General features: G+C 46.8%; 1 protein-coding gene across 4 annotated transcripts; it reads left to right on the top strand.

Annotated features, from left to right (window-relative positions):
- Positions 1 to 853: 853 nt before the first annotated feature.
- On the top strand, positions 854 to 24,861 carry LHX9 (LIM homeobox 9). Of its 4 annotated transcripts, none has more exons than XM_044762939.2 (8): positions 854 to 1,022; positions 1,818 to 1,922; positions 2,183 to 2,247; positions 7,365 to 7,483; positions 9,375 to 9,577; positions 10,728 to 11,083; positions 16,965 to 17,167; positions 18,404 to 20,977. In XM_044762939.2, the coding sequence occupies exons 3-8, from the start codon at positions 2,220 to 2,222 to the stop codon at positions 18,659 to 18,661; spliced, it is 1,167 nt and encodes a 388-aa protein (XP_044618874.1). In that variant the 5' UTR covers positions 854 to 1,022; positions 1,818 to 1,922; positions 2,183 to 2,219; the 3' UTR covers positions 18,662 to 20,977. The 4 variants fall into 4 exon arrangements, with proteins under 4 accessions (XP_044618874.1, XP_044618873.1, XP_014684868.1 ...); XM_044762938.2 differs by having other exon boundaries at positions 2,178 to 2,247; XM_014829382.3 differs by lacking the exons at positions 854 to 1,022; positions 1,818 to 1,922; positions 2,183 to 2,247 and having other exon boundaries at positions 6,813 to 7,483; positions 18,404 to 20,976.
- The last annotated feature ends 2,205 nt before the right edge of the window (positions 24,862 to 27,066 follow it).

Raw genomic sequence — 27,066 nt, 5'->3', positions numbered from 1 at the left:
CTAGGGCGATTGGGAGATTCGCGACCACCACATATTCCCACCCGAAATTTGTATTCCAAAGTGTGAGCTTCTTCAGTGTGTGCTCTTCAGTGCGCGCGCGCCTCTGGGTGTGTGTGCACGTGTGTGTCTGTGTGTAGAATGCATATTTTTATCAAATACCTAAAACGGGTTCGTGACCCACGAGAGGATAAAAACTGCTGCTTTGGACAGGGATGAATGAGAGCACCTCAGCATTTTTCGGGTCGGTATCGCGGTCCAGCAATTCGATGGCCTCGCCAGCGAGCAGAGAAGCTGAACCTTGTCGCCTCCCTGGCTGCGAAAACGAACCGAGATTGGGGGGGATTCTCGACGAAAGAAAGAGCTAAGGAGGCCACGATGGAAAGGGGAAAGTCGGGGGTGAGGGGGAACTTAGAAGGTAAACTAATGGGACCAATTGGCTGGTGGGACTGGTCGTGAAGCTAAGTGTTCCGGTAGAAATAGGGACTCTGTCCGCGGTGCTCTGAGCCACATTCCGAGATTTGGGATGGAAAGAAAAAGCCAGAGAGCTTGGATTGGCGGCTCCTGCTGGATCCCTTAGCACCCCTAAGCTGCTGCGGAGCGCCCGGGACGGCGAAGAGGTGGGTCCAGCCCTCCACAGCCCCACGCGCCCCCGCATCCCACGCGGTTTTCTCATGCTGCTCGTCCGCGCGCGGGCGCCCCCAGCCCTCTCAGCCCTCGGCCCACGCGCCGCGGAGGAGCTGCTCGGGTGACACAGGGGGAGGGGCGGGTAGGGAGGGAGGCACATCACGCGGACCCGCGTCCCGGAGCGGCCAATCTCGCTGCTCACACCCCCTTCCGCATCCGCGCGGGAGCCTCTCAGCGATCCCCGCCCCCCATCTCCGACTGTGAGGGGCGCACTGGGTGGGGAAGTAGGTAAATAATTGGCCAGAAGCCCGGCAGCCCGGTCCTCCCTCCACTTCCCCGAGGCCTGACTGCGCCCGAGGCTGCTGGGGCGACGCAGCCCCTCGGGAACCGGAGACCAGGTAACCTGGCCCCCGCCGGGTCCCGGGTCTGGGTGTCTATGCCCCCGCGAATGCTCGTCTCCCAGGGTTTTAGTCCGTTTCCTCCCGGAAGGTTAATCGCTCTCCCACCTCCTAGCACGGGCCGGGCGGCAGAGATACCTCCGGCCCGCGCGCTGACCCGGCCGGGAAGGCCGCCTCCGAGCGCAGAGCGTATCCCAAAAAGCTGGGTTCCCGGCGCCCAGCCCCGGAGCGCCGAGAGGGAAGGGAGGACCGGGAGGGGAGGGCGGGGATGTGGCGGGTGAGCCATCAATGGCTTAGCTCCGATCTCGGCAGATGCTACTGCTCCTTCACCGTCTATGCAGGCACCAGCTGCGGCAGCATCTTTTAGGTACTAGCCCCAGGAAGGCAGGGGCCAGCTGCGGGGCCGGGAGCCCAGGGCGCGCCGCGGGTCTCTAGCCGCCCGCCGCGCCCAAGCCTCAAGATGCTCTGGGCTTTATGAGGTTCAGTTACGGCCGAGTCCTCCATTAACACCTCCCCTGGTTGTTGAGGGGCTGGAAGGGCTGAACGCAGCCTCAGAGCGTAGCTCGGGGCACCGGCCGGTTCCTGCGCCCTCTGCCCACCCTCTCTCCTCCCCCTCCTGATCTGGAAGCATAAACAGAAAATAAAAGACAGGTGGAGGGAGCTGCGGGTCAGAGGTGAAGAATTCGGGTCAATTCCGACAGAGAGAGAGAGGGAGAGAGAAAGAGAAAGAGAGGGAGGGAGAGAGAGAGAGAAAGATTGATTTTCGTCCAACGGTTTATTTATTTGGCTTAACAGAGAAACCCTCGGCGAGACCTGGGAACCGGCCCACGCCTCTGGCCGCCGCCTCCCGCCCTCCCTCGCCGAGGACCGGGTTCTTAGGGGGAACTTCTGCACCGTAAGGTAAGATCCCCACGAGGGTTGTCTCGTCGGAGCGAGCGGTTGTCTGGCCTCAGTGCGAGTCCATCCCGCCGGGGGTCGGGGTGGGGGCCCAGAAGCGTCCCGGGCCCCTCCTGAGGCAGGCCCGGCCCAGTGGGCGCCGCCCGGCACCTGGGGGCGCAGCGGGAGGAGGAGCGGTTGGGACCGGGCCCGCGCGGGGTGGGAGGTGCTCGGGGGCCCGGCGCAGCGCCCGCCTGACACTCGGCTTTTCTCTGCCAGCGCAGCCTCCATTGCGGCGTGATCCACTCCTTCGCTCTAAGGATGCTGAACGGTACCGCTCTAGAGGCAGGTGAGTTATAGGCCAGGTCCCTTCTCACTTTCCCTGCCCTTTCTCCTTTTCTCTTGGGCCACTGTGCCGATCGTGTGAGTGTAAGGGTGTGTGTATGCACGCGCGTGTGCGCGCCTTCATTGGGTGGAGGGAAGAGGGGTGTGTGTGTGTGTCTTAGAAATTAAACCGCTCTTCGCAGGCTCTGAAATACATAGTCTCCCCTGACAGGATTCCTCAACCTGCATTTCCCTCCTTTTGCCCCTCTCTTGAATGTCGCTGACTTTCCTCGGGGAGGTGGGGGCGTGGAGGGCGGAGGTCACGGAGTTGTCAGTGGCGAGAGGGATGCGCTCCCGGGGCTCCGCGGAGCTACGGGGGCGTCTTCTCCCTGGAAGGGTTGGGGGCGGGGAAGCCACCGGTTCTCACCTGTGCAGGGCTTCACTGGAACCCGGCTTCACTCACCATACCCTGTTCAACCTAAACCCCGCACAGCGCCCGCGGGGCGGGACGTCTCCTTTATTCCTGGGGCGGCCGAGCCAGCGGCGGCACCGGGCAGGTAATGGGGCTTCAGATTTCAGAGGCACGGCGTCCTAGACTTGGCAGCCGCCCCCTTGGAGGACCAGGGCCTGGAGAACAGAGGTTTGAAGGGAGCCGGGGAGCCGGCGGGAGGCTGCGCGGGTGCGGGGGGTGCGTGGATAGGGGGCGCGTGGTCCCCGGGCGCCAGCCAGCGAAGATGCGCAGCTGAACTCCCCGGCCCAGCCGGGCTCAAACCACTCGCATCTGGTCCCGAGGGAGGCCCTTCCAGCAGGACTGAATCAGAGGTGCGCAGGGGCAGGGGCCAGTCTGGACCTGCCATTCCCGACGGTGGGGAGGTTTGCACGTAGAGCCTCCCCCTGTCCACCGACTAACTAGAGGAAGGCCCGGCGCCTCCGGACCACTCGCTCACCTCCGGCTCAGTGCAGCCGGGGCAACCAGTGCTGGGCGGCTCCGCGCTCAGTGCGCGGTTCCCAGCCCCAGCACCACGCAGACTTCCCCGGGCCCTGAGATGCTCATGACAGTGCCGAAAGCCGGACACTGCTTCAAGAGTTGCACCTCTCAGACCAAGGAGCTCCTCAACCGGCTTAATAGGGTCAGGAGAAAGGGTGACCTCTGGCCTTTAAAGGGCAAACCCAGGGACACAGGATCTTGGCCTCCAAAATTCGGGTCTAAAGAGACCTTGAGTCGCCTGTGCTCTCAAGAGATGCTCTCAAGAGTAACCGCTGCGTTACTTTCCTTTCCGGACCCTAAACCTCCGCTGCTCCTGGATCTGCCTTCCCTTTACTTCCCCTCTCCTCCCCTCTGGGGACTTTGACTGGGCTGGAGCCCTGGACCAGGTTGCCGCCCTCATGGAGATTCTAGGACTCTGAATCCTCCATCCTGACTCCTCCGCCCCGCTGGCGTCCAGCCACTGGCTTTCCTGAAAGCGGCAACAGCAGCCGGACGGGTGGCTGGCAGAGCAGAAAGAAAAGACTGGACTGTGGGTGCCCAATTGTAGGGGAGACAGCGCCTGGCTAGGGTTCTAGTCCATTGCTCCAAATAGAGCTTTGAGTTCGGAGAGGAGATTCGAATCTTATTCCAGGCCGCGGGCGGGTGAGAGCCGCGTGCACCTGTCCCATTGAGAGTGGCGGGGGCTCAGCCCCAAGACTTGAACCATCGAGCAGTCCAACTTTTATGGAGCGCTCCCGGGCTATTCCGCCAGCCGTCGGCCCAGCCCCTCCTGGGGAGAGAGCCACCAAGACACTCTCCTTAAAGTGCTTACTGTCCCTTGAGAGTGAGGGGTAGCGAGGGGGACCCTCTTGGGTAATTCCCGGGGCTCCGAGACAAAAAGGTTAGGACACCCCAGGTCACACGCTAGTTCTTGGAGCATACCCCCCGCCGTGGGCTTCCTCCTTAAGGAACTGTGAGAGCAGGCAGGGTTGGACTGATGGGGAGCAATTTCCGCAGGACTCACAAGGACCTCCCAAACTCCAGCAGCCGCGCCCCACCCCTACCTTTCTGCCAACTTCCTGCGTTGGCTGAGAAGGAAGAATCCAGGCGGTTCGCTTCTTTCTGGGAAGCAAATCCCACTGGGGGCAGGAAATTATAACCTGAATTTTATAAGAAAAAGCAGGCATAACTGGGATCCAATCAGAAAGCTGGTTGCAGAAGGTGCTCAGCTCTGCTTGTACCTGATAGATGATGAACAGATATGTGTGGAACAGATGAATGAGTGAATGAAGGAATGAAGGAAGGAATGATTAGAGGGCTTACAGGACTTCTGTGCTTGGCTTCCCTGGAGACTCTTCACAAAGTTCTGTTTTTTTCTTGGAGTTCTTTAACTTTCACTTCATGGGGTCTTCAAAATTTCATGTCTTGCAAAGGGGGGGGAGTGGTGTTCTTGGGCTCTTTGTTGTTTTTGCCGAGCAGGACCAAAACCCAACAAGAGCCAAACTGATTCCAAACAGCCCCATTTGACAGGAGAGGGAAGAGTTTAGCCCGGAAACTAGGCAAAGCGGGACCCTGGATTGAGGTTCTGTATTTACTTTTTTCTTGGAGTCTCCTTGGGGTAATTGACTGATGTTCCTCTTGGAGACCCCCTCCTCTTTCTCCTCCTCCTTCTCGGGGTCTGAGTCCATTTAGCCCCTGACTCACGGGAAGGCAAGCTGCCCCTTTGTGAGAGGACCTGCTGTCTCTGAAAGGGCTGCCGCCTCCAGCCCCTCCTTGGGGCCCTTCGTGTGTGCACGTGGGTTTGAAAAGCTCATTGATTTCCATCCAAAGGGGCTAATTACATTACTTACAGTAAATAGCAGCCCTGCTGTCCGGTAGGGCTGCCAAAGTGAGGAGGGGGGGAGGTCTCCAGCTTAGTTCACTTGATTGGATTCATTTTTGTGTGAAATTGTGTTTTATGAGCTGTATTCCGGCACCCGGAGGACTGTAACAGCGTCCAGTCTGCAAATAACATTATTTTTGACCCTGAGAAAGAACAAGGGAAAGCATGGTGTCTGGGGTTTCATGGAAGAGGCAACTCCAGCAGCTTCAGGAGGCGATGCTTTGGGACAGGAAGTCAGGCTGCCGTGCAAGGGTTGTTTCCTCCTCCCTCCATTCTTGTCTCCCTTCCTTCCTTCCTTCCTTGCTGCCTGCCTGCCTTTCTTTTTCCTCTGTCACTTCCTTCCTTCCTCGTGAACCCTCCTCTTTCATCCCTTCCCTCTTGCTTCCTTTCCTATTGCTTCCTTCCTTTCCTCCTTCTCTCCCTCCCTCTCTCCCTTCTTTCTAGATTTGGCCCCACTTCCTTGTCGGTTCCCTGAAGAGGGAAGCACTCGTCTGGGGTATCCTGGAGGTGTCAGGACCTAGGCCCACGTTCCTGGGAAGCCCATGGGGAGTAGAGGAAAGACAGGCAGCTGAGGGAGGAAGAGAGCAGAGAGCAATGGGCGGCTTCCTCCTCTCCCTGGCTGAAGCTGGGTTGGTTCCTGCCGCAGCTCCGCGCTTGGGGGCCCCTAGGGGGCTTCTGGTGGTTTGAATGAATCGACAATATCACAGTATTGTGGACACTTTTTAATAGGGCCGAGGAGGGGCCGCCGCTAATGGGGACAGAGGGAGACAGAACAATCCCGCCTCTTGTGAGGCGCAGGTCTGCCATTCTGCTCGTCAGCTCTCACCTTCCCCTCCTCCACGGCGAGGAGCCCCTTTCACATCCTCCTCTCTGTGAGGTGCATCCAGTTTTACAAGTCCCAGTCCGGCCAGGCCGATGGGAACAGCACGCAGTAGGACGCGCCTGGTCCCGCCAGGGCGGGCGCCAAGATCTCCCGGGGCCCCGGGCCGCTGCCCACATTGACAAGTTTCAAAGGCAGTTTTCCTGCAAAACTGTACGGGGTGAGAGAACACTTCACTCTACCGTCATGGTTCAGCTGCATACTCGCGCCTACAAGTCCACGCCCTGGCCTCGACGCTAATTTTGCAAAGAAAACCTTTTTTGCCAAAAGTAAACTCCAGAAACATGGGCTCTCCTAGCCTGCTTTTCACTTTGGGGGGATGCTCCAGCCCCTGGTAGAGTCGGGGGTTCTTGGGAAGGTAAGGCGATTTGCTCTTAAAAAGTGAGCTGAGGAAGACAGGATGGGGAGGAGAGGGGTATCTGGCCAATATTTACTTATTTGAGGTCCCCGTGAGCTGGGGACCAGAAAGTCCACAGAGAGAAAACTCAAAGTTTGGAGCCAACATTCTGTATGCCTTGAGCCTGGAGTCTGATCTTGAACTTGGACCAAACAGGCCAGCTCTCTGCCTCCTATGCTGGGGCAGGGACAATAAGGGCTCCTTTTCCCCCTTTAAAACGTGATTGCTGGGAATTCTTGGAAGGACGTGTGGGGTTGTGTGTGTGTGTGTGTGTGTGTGTGTGTGTGTGTGTGTGTTGGGGGGAAGTAAATGCCCCCGCCTCCTGCCTCCCCCGTTCCACCCCCCCCTTGTAATGTTTGTCCTCGCTTGCCCATCACCAGGGGGTTGAGAGGAGTATGACAGGTCTTTGTTGTCTGAATAAAAATCCGTGGCAGCTCCGGGGAGAGAACTCCTCCTACTAAATTATCAAAAATGGGCTGGCTTTAGTCTCTTAACAAATTGGACACAGCTCTGGCAGGAGCAGTCCCCAACCCAACCTACAGGCACTGGGAACCTGCGAGCAGCCAGGGACCGCTGAAAACAGCACTTCTTTTTCTTTCTTTGTGTTCTAAACTAATTTCTTTCTTCCTCAGATTTTGTTGTCCTCCCCCGCCGCAGTTGTTTCCCATTAGTAATTCGATCTCTCGGAGCAGTAAGATCCCCCTTCTTCCTCTGCTCTCCCCTCCGCCGTGTTTGTTTGTTTTCTGCACATCTCCTTCGAGAAGCTGCTGGGGCTCCCCCCGCCCCTTTCTTTTTTTTTTCTTTTCCGAGCAGACCGATTTCCACTCCGTCTGCCTCTTTCTTCTTCCCTTTCCCTCCTGCCCTCGGTCCCCGAGCATCTCCGCGCTCCTCCAGAGCGCAGCCCTCCGCGGTCCCTTCTGCTCCTTCACTCGGATGAGCTGAGAGCTCCGGGCGTGTGTATATGGAAATAGTGGGGTGCCGAGCAGAAGACAACTCGTGTCCTTTCCGCCCCCCAGCCATGCTCTTCCACGGGATCTCCGGAGGCCACATCCAAGGCATCATGGAGGAGATGGAGCGCAGATCCAAGACCGAGGCCCGCTTGGCCAAAGGCGCCCAGCTCAACGGCCGCGACGCGGTAAGGAAGGGCCCCGGGGCGCGGGAGTCGGCTCCCCTGCGCGCTCTGGAAGCCGAGCCTCGATGCCCCGGCCGGCGAGTTGAGGATGGCGCGGCGTGGGGACCGCCGCTCCAGGCTGGCGGGTGGGTTTTCTCCGGTGAGAAAGGGCCCCTTTCTGACTCGAAATGTCTCCGCTTCTGAGACCCCGAGCTCGCTACCCGCTGCCGCAGCGGTTCCCGGGAGAGCAGGGCGAGCTGGGAGTCGGAGGACCGGGTCGTCCTCTCCTGCAGACCTCAGAGCCCGGGCTCCGGGCCCCCGTGACTCCCGGCCCTCCCCCGTGAGGATCGGCGGCCAGAGGGCGAGCTGGACGCGGGAAAAGGGCGGACGGCGCGTGGCCGACGCGTCCGGGCCGAGCAGGAGCCCCGGGGCTCTGGTCTCTGGGACACATGGGAAACTTTGAGTGGAGGACACCACTGGGCTACTTCCAGTTACCCGGACGCTCGGAGCTTGGCACCCCCAGACCCTGAGATTTTCGGGGTCTCTGGCAGCCCAGCTCGGCCCCTCTAGCGAGAGAGGACCGCGTTCAGCTTCCAGGCCGGGCGGGTGTAATGTGTAAGGGAATCTAATAAAAAACCCGGAGGAGCGGGACACCTCGCCCAAGCCCTTAAACCATGTAATTAACTACCGCTGTTGCTACTATTCTTAAGAATAAAAGTCACGTCCGCTTAATAAAGAAAACCAATTAATAATCTATGCGTTTCCCTTTCCCACTTACGAGCCAGAGGGGAAAAACTACAAAAGTCTCCGGAAATGATTTCAGCCGAACAGAGCTGTGCAGATCCTTTGGCATCACACCGGGTCGTGTAGCTCAAATTAACCCGGTAGCCTGCTCTGGGCGGGTCAGCGGTGTTTGGGGTTCCACCAAGTAGCCGAGTTGCTGGATCTTTCTACGTTTGCGACATGAATTCAGTGCGGGTCCCTGGTCTGGGTAAAGGACAAAACTTTACTTTTCCAGGCCCGCCAAAGTTTCGTGGGGGAAGTCCAACCCATTTCTGCTAGTCTTAAGGGTAAAGTCCAGCGGTTAACTTCTTTTTTCCTCTTTTGTGGCTATCCTGTTTAAACACAGAAAGCGCCAACGCAAACCCGAATTTCACAGCGGGCCTGGGCTCGTCAAGGAGAGGTTTCCCCATCTTCGGCTTGGCGGTGGGGATGCAGGCGAGAATCTTGGGCGCTAAACAGATTTTTCAGGACAAAGATCTCCTAGGTATCTTGATGCTAGGGAAAGAAGGACTGTGCACAGGGTACCGGACAACAGCCCCTCCCTGGGAACAGGCTCTTTACGCTCTCACTAGGAAGAGGAACGATATCCCTGAAAATTAGAGACCAACAGATCTGCTAAATATATGCGATCGAAAGTGTCGGCCAAATGAGAAGCCTAGGCATAACCTTTCCCTTCCTTTCAATTTCAACGCTGCTAATAAGAATGTGCAGAAATAGGATTGTAATTGCGTTTGTTGGAAAACAATTCGTGCTCATTCAAATCTCCTTTCCACTCCGCAATAACAATTTCTGTGGTTTTATTTCGTGTGCGTTGAAGGCCACAGTTTTTAGCCTGTAATTACTCGAGTTCAGAAATATGCACCAAACTCTAGTCAATGCGCTCCTAGCCGTTTTAAAAAGAGGCTCCAGACAGCCGGCCTGTCTTTAGGTGAACAACCCCGGGAGGACTGACCGCTGGCTCGGGCAGACGCTGCAGAAACGCGGCGAGCCGCAAAGGGAGGAAGTGCAAGCGTTTCCTCGACGTGTGCCTTTGCGCTGGGGGGCCCCTACCCTGACGCGCTCCCGGATGCCTGGGACTCGCGCCGCGCGGCCCCCGCGCGTCCTCCTCAGCGCGCCTTTGCTTGCCTTGCAGGGCATGCCCCCGCTGAGCCCCGAGAAGCCCGCTCTGTGCGCCGGCTGCGGGGGCAAGATCTCGGACAGGTACTACCTGCTGGCCGTGGACAAGCAGTGGCACTTGAGATGCCTGAAGTGCTGTGAATGTAAGCTGGCTCTCGAGTCCGAGCTCACCTGCTTCGCCAAGGACGGTAGCATTTACTGCAAGGAGGATTACTACAGGTATTCCCGCCCCACTCCCTTACGCCCGGTACACCTGGCGCGGCCACCTCCGAGCCCGAGAGCCCCTCCCGTCGTCCCCCACCTTTCGCCTGTCCGCGGAAGGTTATCATCCCGAGATCTGGGAAATCCACTGCAGACTCTTCTAACTGCACCCCCGCCCCGCGACGGGCGGTGAGGATGGGTGGCAGAGATACCCAGGTCTGGAGCGGCATCAGTGCACATCATGCGCTCCCGCACTGCCCAGCCAGGTTGAGGGAACCTGGAGAAATCCGGGAAGAGTAAAGGAACGGTGTCTCGGCCGACCAAGACTAAAGCAGTTTTTTTTTTCCGTTTACTACGAACTGAGCAAGGTTCGTGCCTTGGAACTGAACTGGCGGCCCGGGCAGCAACAGACACCGGGTGTTCGGTTTTCGCGGGGGGTGGGGGGGTGGGGGGGTGGGGGGAGCCGTGTAAATGATCATAAGAAGGAACATCGCGGTTGCCGAAACCCAAGCCACTCAGTCGCGAGTTCCCTTCACCGCTGGTTAGAGCTGAGCCCGCCAGACTGGAGAGGGCCCTGGGCGCAGGCGTGTTCATTGAGTCTTCCCGGCTCTGTTTCTGGATTGGGAGCGAGAACCACGTGCAGGTGACCCAGCTCCGCTCTGAGCCGGAGCCAGAGAGGTGGTTAAAAAAGAATAAGCTTTCCTCTGCAAAAGTGTCGTTTTTCCGGGGCTGCGTCCGTCTGAACGCTCTCACGCACGTTCACACATCCATGCGTAATAATAACACCACTCTTCGTTCCTAGAATGTTTTGTAATCGATGCAGCGTTTTCACTCGGCATCGCAATTTAATATTCTTTCGACAGAGTTATGAGTTACGTAGTGGCGGGTTTTGCTTTTTTGTCTTTTTAAATCTCCAATTTATAGAGAAGGAAACTGAGGATGTTACCCGCTTCTTCTGATTTTAATGCAAAGGATCTTTGTCCTGGTTCACCAGAACGGGTCAATACGCAAATAAGATTAATGTCCAAGTGGGCCCCTGTCCTCTCCTCCCGGAGCCCCCTCAGGTCTCAGTCTTGGGCCGCTGCTGACCAAGCCCCTGGTGTCGCGGGTGGGAGATGGGCCCTGCCTTTGCCTCAACCAGAGCCCTGACACGACTGTTTCCTTCCAGAAGGTTCTCTGTGCAGAGATGTGCCCGCTGCCACCTTGGCATCTCCGCCTCCGAGATGGTCATGCGCGCCCGAGACTCTGTCTACCACCTGAGTTGTTTCACCTGCTCCACTTGCAACAAGACCCTGACCACGGGCGACCATTTTGGCATGAAGGACAGCCTGGTGTACTGCCGCGCCCACTTCGAGACCCTCTTGCAAGGGGAGTATCCTCCGCAGCTGAGCTACACCGAGCTGGCGGCCAAGAGCGGAGGCTTGGCCCTGCCTTACTTCAATGGCACTGGCACCGTGCAGAAGGGGCGGCCCCGGAAGCGGAAGAGCCCAGCGCTGGGAGTGGACATCGTCAATTACAACTCAGGTGGGCCCCTGTCACCCCCGTTCTGTCCTAGCCTCCCATTGCCCCCAGGAGGATTCCACAGAACTCCTTCCCAGTCCAAGATCTTGTTGCAAGAGGGCGCTTTGCGTAGCATGTCCCTTTTCTTCCTACAACAGCCCTTCGCTCAGAAGAAAGGGAAAGATGGAGAGAAGGAGGGAAGGAGAGGGGGAGAGAGAGGCAGGGAGGGAAAGAAAGAGAGAGAGAGACCTTTATTTAGGTTGTGGCAAAAAACACATTCATAACCATGGGGCTGCAATGACTTCTCCCAAGCAGGCTGAGCCAAACCCTGGTTGCCCATTAGTTAATGAGCCCATTAGTTTCTGGCTCCCAGTTGGAGCAAAACAGCCCTAGGGCAATTCCTGTGTGGAAGCCAAATTATAGATCCTGGAGGAGGTTTTCCTAAATACTGGGGGAAAAAAAAATCAGAGCAAACCCCAGTCTGTCTAGCGGGGGCAGAGGCTGTGGTCACCAGCCCAGAGTTAATCAGAACACAGTTGGCAGGAGTGTTAAAAAACCAAATCCCCCATCTTGGTGCAAAGCAGCTGCAGGGGTGGGGATCCCTCTCCGCAGCGGAGGAGCTGGCTGGACCCCTTCCTAGCTCAGGGTCCTCATCCAGCCAGCTCATTCCCTGTGTGGTCAGCCATCCAGACCCCTGGAAGACTGAAAGAACCTCCAGGCTTGGTGGTGTCACAGGCTCCTCTTCTGGCCTCCACTAGCCTCCTCTCTTAACTGAAAAGAAAATGCAGGCAATGGGCCAGAGCACACTTTCTTCCTTGCTTTGGGGCTAACATCTATCATTTATCAAACTCTCCCACTCACCAGCTTCCCACTGTTGCTAGCCTGTCCCCATCCTCCATCTCCCCGGGAAAGGGATGGTGACAGGTACTGTGGACCATACTCTAACTCCGCACAGGATGGAAGCTCTTCTTGTGTGTCCCAGTTCCCAGGAAAGGGGTTCCAGGAAGCCCTAGGGTGATTTTCAGAAGCCTAGAGGCCTGCTGACTGCTCTGATCTCCCCTGCCCTGGCCCAGCCCTGGATGGGAATCTCAGCAGGCTGGAGAATCAGGCTAGGGGAGTCCATTCTGTTGGAAGATGACCTTGGGGACCTCGCTGTGGCAACCGCACCCCGTTACCATGAGCACCCACATAGCAGCCAAAGCAAGGACATCCCCAAGCCCGGATCTTGCTTGTTTTTCTCTTCCAGTCCCAGAGCCTGGTATGGTGCCTGACCATTGTTGTTGCTCAGTGGTAAAGGAACAGTGTCCAACCAGATAAGTGATTTGCCCAAGGTCACACAGCCAGTTGGAACGAGGCTGAACTAAGAGTTCTGCTCTGACCTCAGATTTTCAGGGGGAGCCCCGCAGGACGCCGGCTCCCCCCAACCCTCTCCTGGGCTCCCTCAGTTGAATGCATTCTGGGCAGGCCTGGCGGGGCGCTTCCCATGGAGAGTAGGGACGGCGCACCCGGCGCTGCTGCACTCCTCCCTAGAGGGTTCAGGCCAAGGTCGCTAGGCGAAGGGAGAGGGCCGGTCTGCTCGCTACAGACCCACCAGAATCGGTTGTGTCTGGGCGGCGGGCGCAGCCCCGGGTTTTGCCAACCCCCCGGCGGCGGGTCGCGGCCTCGCGCTCCCCCTGCTGCGCTTCGGCCAGGGGCCACTTCGCCCGGCGCGCTTACTCCATCTCCTTTGATGCGTGGTCCCCGGGGCAGGACAGGCAGGGCACTAATTGTCCTTTATTAATAGAAGATGACATTGGAATCTCAAGCCACTCACCAAGGCCCTAATGCCCTAATTAGACAGAGAGAGAGACCCACATAAATAGCGAGTCTTTCAGAGAGAGAAAGAGAGAGAGACAGACACAGACAGACAGACAGAGAGACAGAGACAGAGAGAGAGAGAGACCCGGACAAAGTCCAGAAAGGGGCCGGGGTGGGGAGGGATTTCTAGCCAAACGGCGGCAAGCCTGCCTTTTCGCTTGTTTATTTAATCTAATTAGGTAAATTTGATTTCTCCTTGGATCTTATTTTATGTTAGAAAGATTCAAGGGGCTTTAAGGACAGTAGAATTTAGCTTCTCCTCCTTCTCCAAGAACTAGGGAGTACAAATTTATTTTTTAAAAAGAATGAAAATCGCCTTCCACTTAGGTCTTTAGTTTGCAGATTCGTGCTGCTACAAGGTTACAGAGAAAGTTGATGTTGTCTTGCTGCTGAAGGAGGGAAAAGTTGTGGAGGCCTCCCTCACCCGAAGGAATTTGTACATCACGCCACTACCGATCAGATGCCTCTTAATTAGCATCCACCCCAACCTTTCTCCACTTTCCCCAGAGATACAAGTAAATAGTACATACTTCTTCAAGATCAGGTGAAAATAATCTAGAGAAACTGGGTTAAAGATGATTCACCAAAGATCAGCCCACCATTAAAAAGAGTTTGTGAATCTAATGCCAGTTTGTTACAAAACTAGCAGAAGAAAAGCTTCGGCAAATTAGAAACATCTTAAAAGTTAGAAAATAAAACATCCTTGCAGTTTTAGCTCATTATTTGGATCTTCCATTGCCATCTCTGCTTCAGTGTCAGCCACTCTCCGAGAGAGTAGTGTTGATACTAAAGAAATATAATTTATACATTGATATATATTCAAAAACATGTACACAGAATATATTTAAGATCCAGAGACTTCCAGAGAAGGTGTGAAACTTGGTAAAGATCAGTTAGTGCTTGACATAAGGCAAACGCCTTTTAATGAGAATATTCCTAATTCAGTTTATCCCTCTTTGTGCAGAAATCAGGCAGATGTTTTAGAAAGACGTGGAAAGTTTATTTGGAATGCTGGATTGAAATAAAGCTCTGCGGAGGTGAGAAGAAGCGTTAGTCTAAGATAGGGAGCTCTTATTTGGGTAACTGAACGTTAATTGAGAGACTAAATTTTTGCCACTTCTCAAAATCTCCCTTCCTTAGGTTCTTTCTTCACTCTCAAACTTCAAAAGCTCCCGGTAGTCGTTCCATTAGCCTGGCACTGACCCCTAGTGGTCTCTCAGGGATCAGTTCGTTCTCTGAAGGTTCCCCACCTTCAGAACAGAAACTCACGTTAGTATAGGGGCTATTTCATAAGTGACTGGAAAATAAAATATTCAGATCTTCTCATTAACTTTATAACACCAGATTTGTACTTATAGGTGTATGTTTAAGACAGTTTTAAGAGAGTTGTCATTTCATCCTATATTTCAGCAGAAAAAAACCATCTATAGCTTTAGAAGTAGACCCTGGGGAAACACAATCACTTGCAAGTTTACACAATGCATTTGTAGTTAAACATAAGTAATTTAGGATAATGCACTGAGTTAGTCTGTAGAAGAAACAGATTGCTTTATTAAATTGAATAACATAAGTGATTGCTCAGTCACAGGAAATCATATACAGTAATATTTGTTTAATAAAGAGCTAACTTAATCTCCATACACACTGAATTTTATTCTTTGTGAGAACAAGTCCCATAATTGTGTTTAAGGCACGAAAATTCTCCACTGAGTTTTTAATCTGCAATAATGGATATAGAATGCATGTTCAGAGAAGCAATTTTATCAAATCATTCTATAATTATTTTTCATAAACTTCCTTTTAATGACTAATGAGCATATAGTTAGGTTAGGAATCACGTTCATTTCTAAGAAAGATTACTTTGGGGGGAAAAATGGCTCAGGGCATTATTTAAACACCAAGTTGATTCTTCTATCCCAAATGTAATATTCAATTTGACGTGCTGCTCAGGAAAAGCTACGTGTTACTCACATATGATAGGGACGAAATCTTCTTTGAAGAAGCCCTTGATGACTAAGGTGTGCCTCCTGGACCATTTTGTTGTGGGTACATTTGTAATCTGGTTGTGAAATATAGCTCAGTTTACTGGAGATCAGTGTGGTTTTATAGTAGGTCATAAGATGCTGTTTCATCCATTTGAGGCTATGAATGTACAACTCTGTAGAATATTGGAACTTGACATATCCCCACTGGGCTGACATAGGGTAAAATGTAAAGTATATTCTGTCTCTTATCTCTGGGTATATGGTAACCTTTCTGGTGGGGCTTACGAAGTCTGTATTCAACATTTGAGTGTATATATCTAACTGGGATCCCAGTTCAAGTTGATTTGGTTTTGCACTAACAGTCACTCATAATTTTATGGATGAACAGAGATTCAAAATCTTGATTGAACGCTTCTTGAGCTCCCGGCCCTGAGCTTGACTTCGGGGACCCACAGGTGAATCTGGTATAGTCTTTCTCTTAATGAACTTGCCTGCTCTCTTACCAAGTGCACCCTCCAATTTATGCATCTTATGGAAATATAAACAAAGGAGACATTAATTCATGCCTGATCGTCTTACATTAGGGAGAATTTCTTGTTAAATGGATTTTGTGATGCCGCTGACCTCTTGGTTAATGACTAGAACCATTGTGTTTCTGTATATATGCTGATTTACAGAAAATATTTTTTAAAAAGTAATTGTAATCAGAGCATAGCAGGCAAATAATATCTTATCAAGCAGAATGGAAGAGCTAAGAGTAAGAGATGCCTCACTTTCTTCAAGGTTCAGGATTTTCCTCCGCCTCTCCCCAGTGACAGGATCAGCTTGATTTTAGATATTTTATTGTAATGCACTGAAATGCAGGATGATCAGATCTGAATATACATCAGATAAGTATCTGAAGCAAGGGTTTCAAGAAAAGAAATTGCCATGCCCTGTAAGTTGCAAAGTTGGTTGAATCAGTAAGTCACTAGCAAAATGTTTTCATTTTGTCATCATATTTCCTATGCAGAGCCGGTAGATTATTGGAAATGACCTCTTAAACGTGCAACCTCATAGCCTGGGGAAAAGGACTTTCAGGCTAGTTTCAAGGGCTGGGTTGTTTTGCCCTCAGTGCTGAGGACGCCTTGCAAGGGGAGAGAAGATGCCACCTCTTTCTGCTGGTCCGTCCAGAGGCACAGCTCCAATCCCACTCACACACAGCTGGAGCAAGAAGTGCTGAGATCTGAGCCTAGAAATAAGCACCATCCGTGTCTCTGAGCTGTGAGCTGTAGGGCGTGCTCCAGGCTTGAACCAACCCGTGATGAGAAGTCTGGGCTCATTCTCTTTCAGAAATATTTATGAAAATAACCCCATGGGAAAACTGTTTTCTTCCTGGTATAGCTCTAGGTTAACTCATTATAGCTAAAAGCCCTCAAAAATAATATTCTTATAATGATGTGGGAAATCTACACATTTTTACTTTGTAACGTCTCCGCCTTCTCCAGCCATTTGCTCACTTTTTCCTGATCGAGAAGGCTCTAGGACCATCAGAAAAGGCTCAAAATTGGAATTCTTCCTTAGTTGGTAGGCTCTCAGAAATGCCCAGATTTGAGGGAGCTGAAATTACTTGTTGGCATAAAAAAGCAATACCTTCACGATAGTGCATCTCATTTCACAAATTGGGCAAAACATAGAGTCTGTGTGTGTGTGGAGGGGCAGTGTGCTGATGCACATAAATATATTAGAAAAGAGCTTTTTCTTTTCAGTCTTGGTGATTTCTCTTACTCTCACACTTATGGCTTATTCATCTTCCCAAGTTTTCTAGGAACCACTAAGTAAAAGAGAGGACTCATCTAGTATTTTTCTACTATATGAACTTCGGTTGCGTCTACATGAGCAGACTGGCTTGGCTGACTTTGGCGATTAACCTCTTTCTTTTGTCCGGATCCCACTCATAATTGGGTCGACAGCCTTTGCCACCTTTGCTTTATTATCCCAGCATTAGTATCCAACATCCGCCATCATTTCAGCTCATGCAGGAGTTTCCACTGAGCCGTGTGTGTTCCCTGTTACCGCAACAGGTTGTAACGAGAATGAGGCCGACCACTTGGACCGCGATCAGCAGCCTTACCCACCCTCGCAGAAGACCAAGCGCATGCGCACCTCCTTCAAGCACCACCAGCTCCGGACCATGAAATCCTACTTTGCCATCAACCACAACCCGGATGCCAAGGACCTCAAGCAGCTTGCTCAGAAAACAGGGCTGACCAAAAGAGTTTTGCAGGTAAGAAACCTCCATCATTGGCTGTGCATACATCTCCCTTCCCCTTGCCAGTAAAAATAGTTCTCTTCCCTGTTTAGAGTGACACCTGTATTTCCTGAACTGCTTCTCTTATATTAGCATATCTTAGTTATCTCCCTAGAGGGTGTGCTGAGATTTTGCAGGGTGCCTCCCAGAGGGTGCCCAAAGAGAGACCCAGGATCTTTTACAGTGCAGCCACATTCTCCCTACAGTTGGAGAGATGGGTCCAGCAAAGCTGGCAGAGCTTGCCTCACTGCCCAGCAAATGCAGGTTCTTTGCACGGGCTGTGGCTTTAGAGATTTCCATCCCCCGAAGGCTCAGGGCACAGACTTGAGGGGCACCTGCTGAAGCTGTCTTACGTCAGCAAACTCTTGGCAGACTCACTCACATGTTATAACCTTCCAAATTCAAGTCGACCCATGTTTTCATCTCCTGGGAAGCCACAAGTCTGTTTAGTGTCTCAGCAACCAACGGGGGCAAGTATTTTCCCGTTTTAATAAACCATATTTAAAAATTAAATACTGGGAGTTAGATCTGCTGTCCAGGTGTTTTCCTAAAGTCACCATGGGACGAACATACAAATAATGAAATTATAGTGGTTGCTGTGGGTCCCCTGTGATCCTCTTCCCCTTCTGAGTGAGGAATAGGAGGCATTTTAAATTCCGCCAACCAGTTTCAGGCTGCTTGGTGTCTGTGGCCCTGGAAGTTTTTCCTATGCCAGGAATACTTGCCATGTGTCAGACTCAAGAATAGCTTGAAATCTGTTTCAGTGATGTTCATTTCATATGAGTGATTCTTACTTTTCCAAACTTTCAATGACCCTGCCTCTCCTCATTCTCGAAAGACCACAAACAGTTGAAGAATCAGGATCTATGTCCCCCACTTTATCTCTGTGCCTTCGTTTCCATGGTATCTCCACGTGAGCCTCAGTCGTCCCGATGGCACTTGTCATGCTGGGGGGAGGACGTGCAGTTGACAGAATACTTGTAGCATCACTTGGCATTATTCTGTTTTAAAAGCAAGGCAAAAAAGTAAAAATTAAAAAGTAAAAAAAGGCCCTTCTCTCCCAAGAAAAATAAACAATTCTATCTAAAAAGAGAAACAGATATCCAAAAAAAAAAAAAAAAAAAAAAAAGAAGAAGGAAAAAAGGAAAGAGAGAGAAAAAGAAGTATAAAAAATAAACATCGGTAAAGAAATCCATTGGGGTTGGTTTGCAGGTTTGGTTCCAAAACGCACGAGCCAAATTCAGAAGGAACCTTTTGCGGCAGGAGAATGGGGGTGTTGATAAAGCTGATGGCACGTCGCTTCCGGCCCCGCCCTCAGCAGACAGCGGCGCTCTCACTCCACCCGGCACTGCGACCACTTTAACAGACCTGACCAATCCCACTATCACTGTAGTGACAGCCGTGACCTCTAACCTGGACAGCCACGAATCCGGAAGTCCCTCACAAACTACCTTAACGAACCTTTTCTAACATTGGTTTTTTTTTTTTTTAATCCTTCCTCTTCTTTTTATTATTATTCTAATTATTATTATTTTATTATTTACAAGACATTATTTTTTTTTTCTTAACCCACAAGATATTTGGGAAATTAAAAAAAAAAACAGCTTGGTGTGTAGCATCTGCAGCCACTTGGCAAATGAGTTTACAGTATCGTCTCCTTTACAAAGTGTATTTTTTTCTTTTTTGTCTACGAAGCGTATTTGGATTTTTAAAAAAATTAATTAGATCTTTCAGACGGTAAGGGGAGTTTTTGAATCATTCTATCAAGTGCCTCTTAAAATTGTATATTACTTATTTCCAGAATCTCGAAGGAAAAAGAAAAAGAAGAATTGTATTATGGTGGGCAAATAATCATATTCCCAGTTAAATGATTAGGCTAATAAAATAAAGATTAATTAAAGTTATTTTTCAAATCCTGCAATTGTATGTGTACTTATGGAATTTCGAACACTTCACATTTTTAAATATTTTAAAACTGAAAAAACGTTTCAATTATTCCTTTTACTTGCAGATAAAGAATATGATTAAACAAATCATTAACTGTAACAACTGTAAATATTAAAGATTAATTAGGTGGTAAATTTATTCCAGGAATGTGACTTTTCCTTCTCTTAGGGATGTACATCCCAATAAAACTTTTTAGTTAGTTACGTGCTTTTCAACATTTGAAAAATACTTAAACTCCCCGTGTATCCATGAAAGTTCCAAATAGAGTTTGAAATTCTATACTTTTAATCTTCTAAAGCTTAAAATGATAGTTGTAAAACCATTCTATCTAAATTAATTTTTTTCCCCAGGGAAAATGGAAATAAGCAAAATATAATTTTTTAAGAAGTTAATCAAGTCAGTATAATTTAATTATTAGCTCTATTAATTGGCTTCAGCTGTACCATGATATTGTATCTGACATTCTGTATGAATAATGTTTAAAAAACCTTAGTAGATTAAAACCAACAATGAGATTTCTTTGGTTTTGTTCAGCTTTATTTTGCTTTGGCACAGGTTGATATATTTGTTAGAAAAAAACTTCTGACATGAGAGATTTGAAGTTCTTCGTCTTAAAGCAGATAAACTCAGAAGCCTGGTGGATGCTGATCTGAATATATTTCCTAGTTTACAGTAGCATTTTTTTTCTTTTAATTTAAGCTAAAATCTTAATGGTCTGGGCAGTGGTGAATGTTCATATCCATGCTTCTGTTGTAGTTAAATACCAATTAGATTGTGGATTTCCTAAAAAAAATAAAAAATAAAAAAGAAGTCAAGATATATGTCTTGCTTTAGTGGATTGTTAAGAATAACTTTGCACATATTCTCCACTTTTTGGACCCCTTAAATCTCCTCTGGTGGTCGAAGTGGCTATTTAATAGATTTTAAAGGTGTCCTTCTGGCTGTATAAATGTGTGGTTACATATTGACAGTTCACTGCCCACATTAAAGTGCATTATTGTAACTTTTGCTCAGGGTCTTTAGAAAATTAGCACAGAAAGTAGCTTATTTTTTAAAAAAAGATGATGGAAGATAAGTTAACACTGTAACAGAAGAAAGGTGTGATTGCCATTATATATTTAGCAAGTGTGGTTATCATCTTATATGGAGCTTAAATCTTGACTTTTCATATTTCTAATACATTTTGGGCATTTACCACTAACCAGACCAAACAACCTTGATAAGGCTGAGATCTTATTAATACACTTTTACAGGTAAAATATTGATACTTAGAAATTTTGTTCTTTGACAGAACAATATATGGTACTATAGATCTACTTTATCAAGTAGACTAATTATAACTCAGTTTTCCTATGTGCCTTATGATATAACTTGGAAGTAAGTTTGTGAAAAATCAGGATATATGTGTTGTTTGTTAAATTAACTGTTTTAAGCCCTTTTGACACCTCGCTAGTTTTGTACTGTTTTACCTCTTATTTCTGAAACTCTTTTTATGGTGTATCCTGTTAGAGGGGACGAACATGTCATAGAAAGCAGTTGTGCACTCTTTCGAATATAGTTGAGAAATTCAATAATCTTATCTATTGACCTTCGTGTTTATAGTACAGTAAGTGGTCTGGCAAAACTGTCCATGTTTCTTTGTTTATTGATAAATGCATTGTATAGAAACTATTTCCCCTAAATATTTATGGACCAAACAATTGTGATATATCCTATTAAATTTGTGTGAATAAACCATTTTGAATCTAAAGAGTTTTATTTCCCATCAGTTTTATTTAAGGTTTAACTGTACTGGTGCATTTCCAATGTCTATGTGTAAAAGCCATTAAAATGGTAATACAAAAAATTTTTAAATATTCAAACATACAAACAGTTTTTAGATTTCCAAACTTCTGATTCATTTTAAATGTCCACACCATTGCATATGCAATGTGATTCTACTTAGAATTACCTTTAAATCTATTTTCTTATAATAAAAGTAATGCCCCACTGATTTGACTCAGTCCAATTTTTAGAATTAAAAAAGAGCTAATTAGCAAATAAAGTAATTGCATGAAAAGAAACCTTAAATATGATTAAGATATAATGTTAGGTCTATTGAGCACAAATGGATATTTGTAAATCTAAATAGAAATTGCAGACCCCTAAAAGCCAAGTTGCTCTGTAGTTAATAAATTGTCACTATGATTTTTTTCAGGGAGAACAAATCTTGGGGCATTACAGCCAAACATCCCGACGTTTGAAAATTCCCTAAAGTATTAAAAGAAGGGGAAAAGTTTGATCGGAAATCCACTGCAGTGAAGACAAAGACAATATTAGGTTATGATAATCATACATTTTAAAATCTATTAAGCCAAAAAAAAAAAAAAAAAAGAGAGAGAGAGACAGAGAGACTTAAATGTCATTTACTGAATGTTAACAAAAATTCTGTTCTATACGGTGTCTAACACAAATGGAGGCTTAAAATTATGTGGCTTAAAACAAAATTAGATAAACTGTGTAGAAACCAGAGCAACCTGGCAGTAATATGCCCACCCCGTATTTGAAGAAAATTATTATTGAAAAAAAAATCCCACACATTTGTCAAGCACAGTAGTTGTAAAATAAAGTCCAAAAACACTCATTTCACTGCTTGCTAATGTGTATTAGTCCTATCTGTTAATGGCATTTTCCAAGTGTAAATTCAAAGAAAGGCTATCACTCATTTAAGAGAATAGGCATCCAAACTCGGTAATTTTAGTATTATTGTTTAGTACTTCCTTTTTAAACAGAAATCTCTGCATGCACTTCTACATCTGTCCCTTCCAGTGTGCATCTCTGTATGATGACTTACCTTTGCTGTTTCTTGTATGATAAAGAGCTTTCATTAATAAACATTTTATTTGATGCAAACATAGTTAACTTTATGTTAAACACACACTGTTGAAATTAATTTCGAACACTGCCTTAAGAGGCAGCACAATACATTTCCACCTTGTTATAGTTAGGAGGAGATCCAAACAACAGAGTGAGGTTAAATTCTGGTAGTCTAGTATAAAATTACTTACTTGGTTTTTAACTTTTCATGACTTTTTAGTTGTTGTATTCAATTGACATATGTATTAAAAATTAAAAAAAAAACAAAGGAATCCAAAATTACAACAAAAATAAACCTTAGAATAAACTATCATGTAAGGTTTCAGCAGCTTTTTTAGATTATTAGGGTAAAATTTATAGATCCTCTGTAAGTTTACATGTTCGCTATGCAATGAGCAAATTTATTGAAGTATACGAATATATTCTGAGCTATGCAAAGATCCAATCTTTGCATAGTTCGAATTACATATGATGTTACGAACAAAGGAGCAAGTGGAAAGAAAAACAAATATTTAGGAATGAGGTTTTTTTAATTGTTAAAGGGAATATTTGAAGAAAGAATTTTTTAACAACTCCTATTTAGCTGTTTATCCAAAGCATATGTTAAACAAATTAACATATAACTTTCCAGAAAATTTTCATTATGATGAAACTTTTATTATATACAAATGAACCCTATGTAAATGATGTAACTTTTATGAATGACAGACATTAAATGTTTCACTTACATGTATTCTCAGAATTTTGAATGTTTTCTTAAGTGCTTTCACTTCCTGAATACTAAAAAAAAAAAAAATTTAAAGGAGAGAGCAACTTACTACTAAAAAAAAAAGCAATGCACCATGACAAGTAGACTATTTTGAGCGATCATGAAACAGGTTGGTTTTGTCAGTAACTTGAATGTTTATGCCTCATTGAAACTTCATCCATGGCTATAGCAACTTAAATAGATTTTCCAATACATTTCCAGCCAGTTTATTCAAATCCTTGTTCTTCAGTTTTGCCTTCTTTCCCTGTGCTGTCACCTATGGCAGTTTCATTTAGAAATATTTTGGAAGCTCGCCTGGTTTTACAGACCTTTAAATATTTGTCTGGTATGTGAAATGCAGGAAGAGACCGAAGAGGGAAAGAACATAACTGAAATCAGACATCTGAAAAAAATAATACAAATTTGAAACAGGCACGTTTTTAAAAAGTAAAAGAAAGGAGCACTAATTATGTGAGTGGGAAGAGAAAAAAGCATGTGATGCAGAGGTGGGAGGTCTGCCCTGCTTTCCTGGGATGCACCACGGTCTTTGAGTCTGGGCAACCACACACTTACTGGTTGGCATGCAAGAGAAGGATGTGGACTTCTTAGCAGGGAGCAGGGCACTCAATTTTCTTAGCTTCTACCTCCCACATGCCTGGGTTAGTCTAACTTCTGGCAAATTGATCTTGGGCAAGAAAAAGCTTTACTGAGAGGTAGCATCTGTCAGCTTTGGTTGAGTAGCCACCTCAAGGCTGACTTACAGAGTGGGTAGGTTTATTATACCTCAAATGAGGATAAAACTCCATAATAAAGGACCCAAAGCAAACACTTTCAAGAGCTTGATGATTTTTTATCACCTAAAATGTAGTTAGCTTTATTTAGCAAAACCCCAGTAGAATCCACCATGCATCTTTTTCCCCAGTATCCTTTCTTTGGAGTCACAGCGTTTTGTAAGCCACATATAAATATCTCACTTTCCGTTGCAGTGTGCTTGCAGGGGGTATCATGGTGGGAAGCGTTCGAAGTGGGGAATTCTGGAATGGAAATTTGGAGTCAAGTCATTCTAGGCTGCTATGGAGAATGCTAAAGAGAATACTGTTGTTATAAAAGATAAACACCTAATTTTGTATGGAGTTTTGCTATTGAATTTTCAATTCTGTTATAAACAAAGCTGGCTTTATCTGTGGAGAGTGTGTGCTCCAGAGGTGATTCACCACGTTGTTCATTTTATGGTTTCTGGACACTAGGGTTAGAATAAGGACAATAGGACTTCGTCCAAACTGGAGAAATGGAGTTGTATTTTCTTTGAAACCATAAGTATAGATAAACTCCAGATTGGCCTTTTGGATCGATTTTATATTTTTGGTAGTTGGGAACCAAGTCTGAATATTCAAATAAATAAACACCCTCAGATGTAAAGCCACACTCCTTGTTTTATAGGCAATGTCAAAAATGGGAAGTTACTTTCTTTATGGTGTGCCATTGATTTTGAAACATTTTTATATTACCTACTCTGCCCTTATAACTTTTTTTTCAGGTATCATTGCCACTTACCTTATTTTCAAAATAAATTAGAATTCTAGATTAAAATATTGTTTTGAGTGCCCTCTGGGAAGATTTGTTTTTCATATTGCCTGTTTCCATAGCAAAAAAAAAAAAGTTCAGAACTGTGCATGGTACTCAAAGAAAAGTCTAAGAATATGATGTAAGTAGCAATATAATCACCACAACTAAATTTCTTTTTAACTGTGTTGCAAAATAGATTTTTTTTATCTAAAATCACTCCTCACTTCCAACATTTCTTTGTGAGTTTTAATATAGCAAACCCTCCCTTATCATGCACCACATCAACAAGTTTTTCTTCCCTTGGATTATTAATTTTTGCTTCTTTGCACTACATTTGTCTTGTGCCGAAATGACAAAAGCAGGCAGGAACAAAGATCTGGGTACTAGCCATATGTAGAAAGTTCTGGTGTGCATTTCTGTGTCCTTTTTCCTCACATATTAGAATTGTCAGGAACGGTTTTTTCCTTTGGAACTTCATGTTGACATCTTGCATGATCTTATAAATTAAGCTGAAGAGAAACTGGATACCTTTTATGGTTATTTGAAAATAAAATTTGCTACAAATAAGACGCTCTGGTCTCTGTTGCCTCATATCATGCATGAATATATTAATTTTTTTCTGTACTTCCCCATTGAACCAGAAAATATGAACCTCAAAGGATATTTAAATTGTTATTTATGACAAATATACAAAGAGGAAGAAATTCAAAGGTGAGGTTGCCTTTACTTAATCATTCTCATTCTGCTCCTTTTTCTTTTCCAAAGCAGCAAAAAACGTGAAGAGCTATCTGCTCTAACTTTGACATTCAAGGGTTTGACAGCTTGCCTCACTTAAAGTTATATTTATTATTCAGTAAACTTTAATTCTATAGAATAAATGCCCTTTCTGAAATGTGATTTTTGAAAAGCACAAAGGTATTTCACCATTTCGAGCAGCTGAAGCTGTTTGAATTCTACAAACACATAGAGTGTTTTTTCAGAAGAAAAATATAGTGGAAAATTATCTTAAATATAATATTTGTAGCGTTTTACCAGATTGGCCTAGATGCTCTACAGGCATTTTAAAGAGCTATAAAAACCTCCAAAATGTTATGATGCAAAGAATTAAATGATGGTATTTTTCCGTGATATAAATTGAGACATCTTATTTTATAAATACAATTTCAGATTTACTTTCTTATTTCAGTGCAGATCTGAGGTCTCACCCTGGATAATTTAGTGACAAGGAGGGCTTTCTATTTCCAAGGATTCTAACGTGGTTCTTTATTCAGTTTTCTTCTTAAGCATTAGGAACAAGTGTGTGTGTATATGTTGTATATTTTCTTCCTAACACCCATGAAAAGATACATATTTTTAAGAGAGAAGGCTCCTCTATTTTAAGTCAATTTTAATGAAAAGCAAAACAAAAAGGCAACATAACGGCAATTTTCCTTTGGTTGGAGATACTGCAATAGGTCAGCTTTCTGTTAGCGATGCTCCTGAAGGCCGCCCTGCTAACGCCCTCATCCTTCTGGGTTCTGTGTAGGTTACTGTCTTCGTGGAGCTTGGCCATAGCTCTGCCTTTTACTGGAATTATGTTGCTGTTTGGAACTTTCTCATTCAACAAAGTTTGACAAATGCTTATATTTCAACATAAACAACCACCACCACAACAAAAAAGGGGCAAATTTTGTGGGAATGAATAGTTTAATTTACTTCCCCTATTAAAGGAGGCACATCACAAACAAAAGGTCCTTTCACCATTCAAAGAGGATATTCTGGTTTAAATTGAGCATTATTCATCTGTTAAGGTGGCGGGACCTCAATGAGTTCATTAGCGAACATGAAGCATAAATTTCTCCATCCCCGCATATGTATGTACACACAGTATACACTGTGGTAAGGTAAATATGCATCCGTATAAAAGAGCCTGATTCTGAGGCTCACCAAGAGACAGCTCACCACATAGGCAACTTCAGGAGCCTGAGCACTGAACTAGCTAAGTGTCAGATTATCAAGCACTTTACCTTCAACTCTGGTGTTTTCGGTTTTTCTAGAGTATCTCGTGTCGGAACGTTCACCAATAAAAATGATCACTGTGGGCATCAATTTGTCTTAATTTTTTAAAAATATTTTATTTATTTACTTACTTTTTATCTTTTATTTTTCCTTCTTCTCCCCAAAGCCCCCCAGTACATAGTAGTAGATCCTGGTTGTAGGTCCTTCTGGTTGTGTCCTGTGGGATGCCACCTCAACATGGCTTGATGAGCGGTGCTATGTCGGCGCCCAGCATACGAACCGGTGAAAGCCCGGGCCACTGAAGTGGAGTGCACGAACTCAACCACTCGGCCATGGGGCCGGCCCCTGTTTTGTTTCAGTTTTGACTCAGATATGGATAAACTCATGGAATCACTCTGTGTGCTGGAAAGACCTTACTAGGTTGTCTAGTTCAAATCCTCATTTGTTTTTAATAGAAAACACACAGACAGATATGCCTTGTTTCCAGTTCAGAGACAATTGTGGGCCTTCCTCAGAAAAATATGGGTATCAAGAGTTCCAGTTTAGTCTCTGAAGATTTGCTTTGATTTTTTAATCTATTTTTTTACTGTTGCTGAAACAGTGTCATTGCAGCAACACACTCACTACAACTACTTCTCGTTTATTGCTGCTGCATTGTTGGCGCAATCTCTGTTTCATTTAGAAAGACTGCAATTATTACAAAACACTGATGGTTATTGCTTCGTGGAATTTTCTATAAATGTTCATGGCTCCCCATTCA

This window comes from Equus asinus, chromosome 30 (assembly GCF_041296235.1).
Source record: "Equus asinus isolate D_3611 breed Donkey chromosome 30, EquAss-T2T_v2, whole genome shotgun sequence".
In the NCBI taxonomy this organism is placed as follows: domain Eukaryota; kingdom Metazoa; phylum Chordata; class Mammalia; order Perissodactyla; family Equidae; genus Equus; species Equus asinus.
Note: the sequence above shows the minus strand (reverse complement) of the source record. Positions and strands in the feature narration are given on the sequence as shown.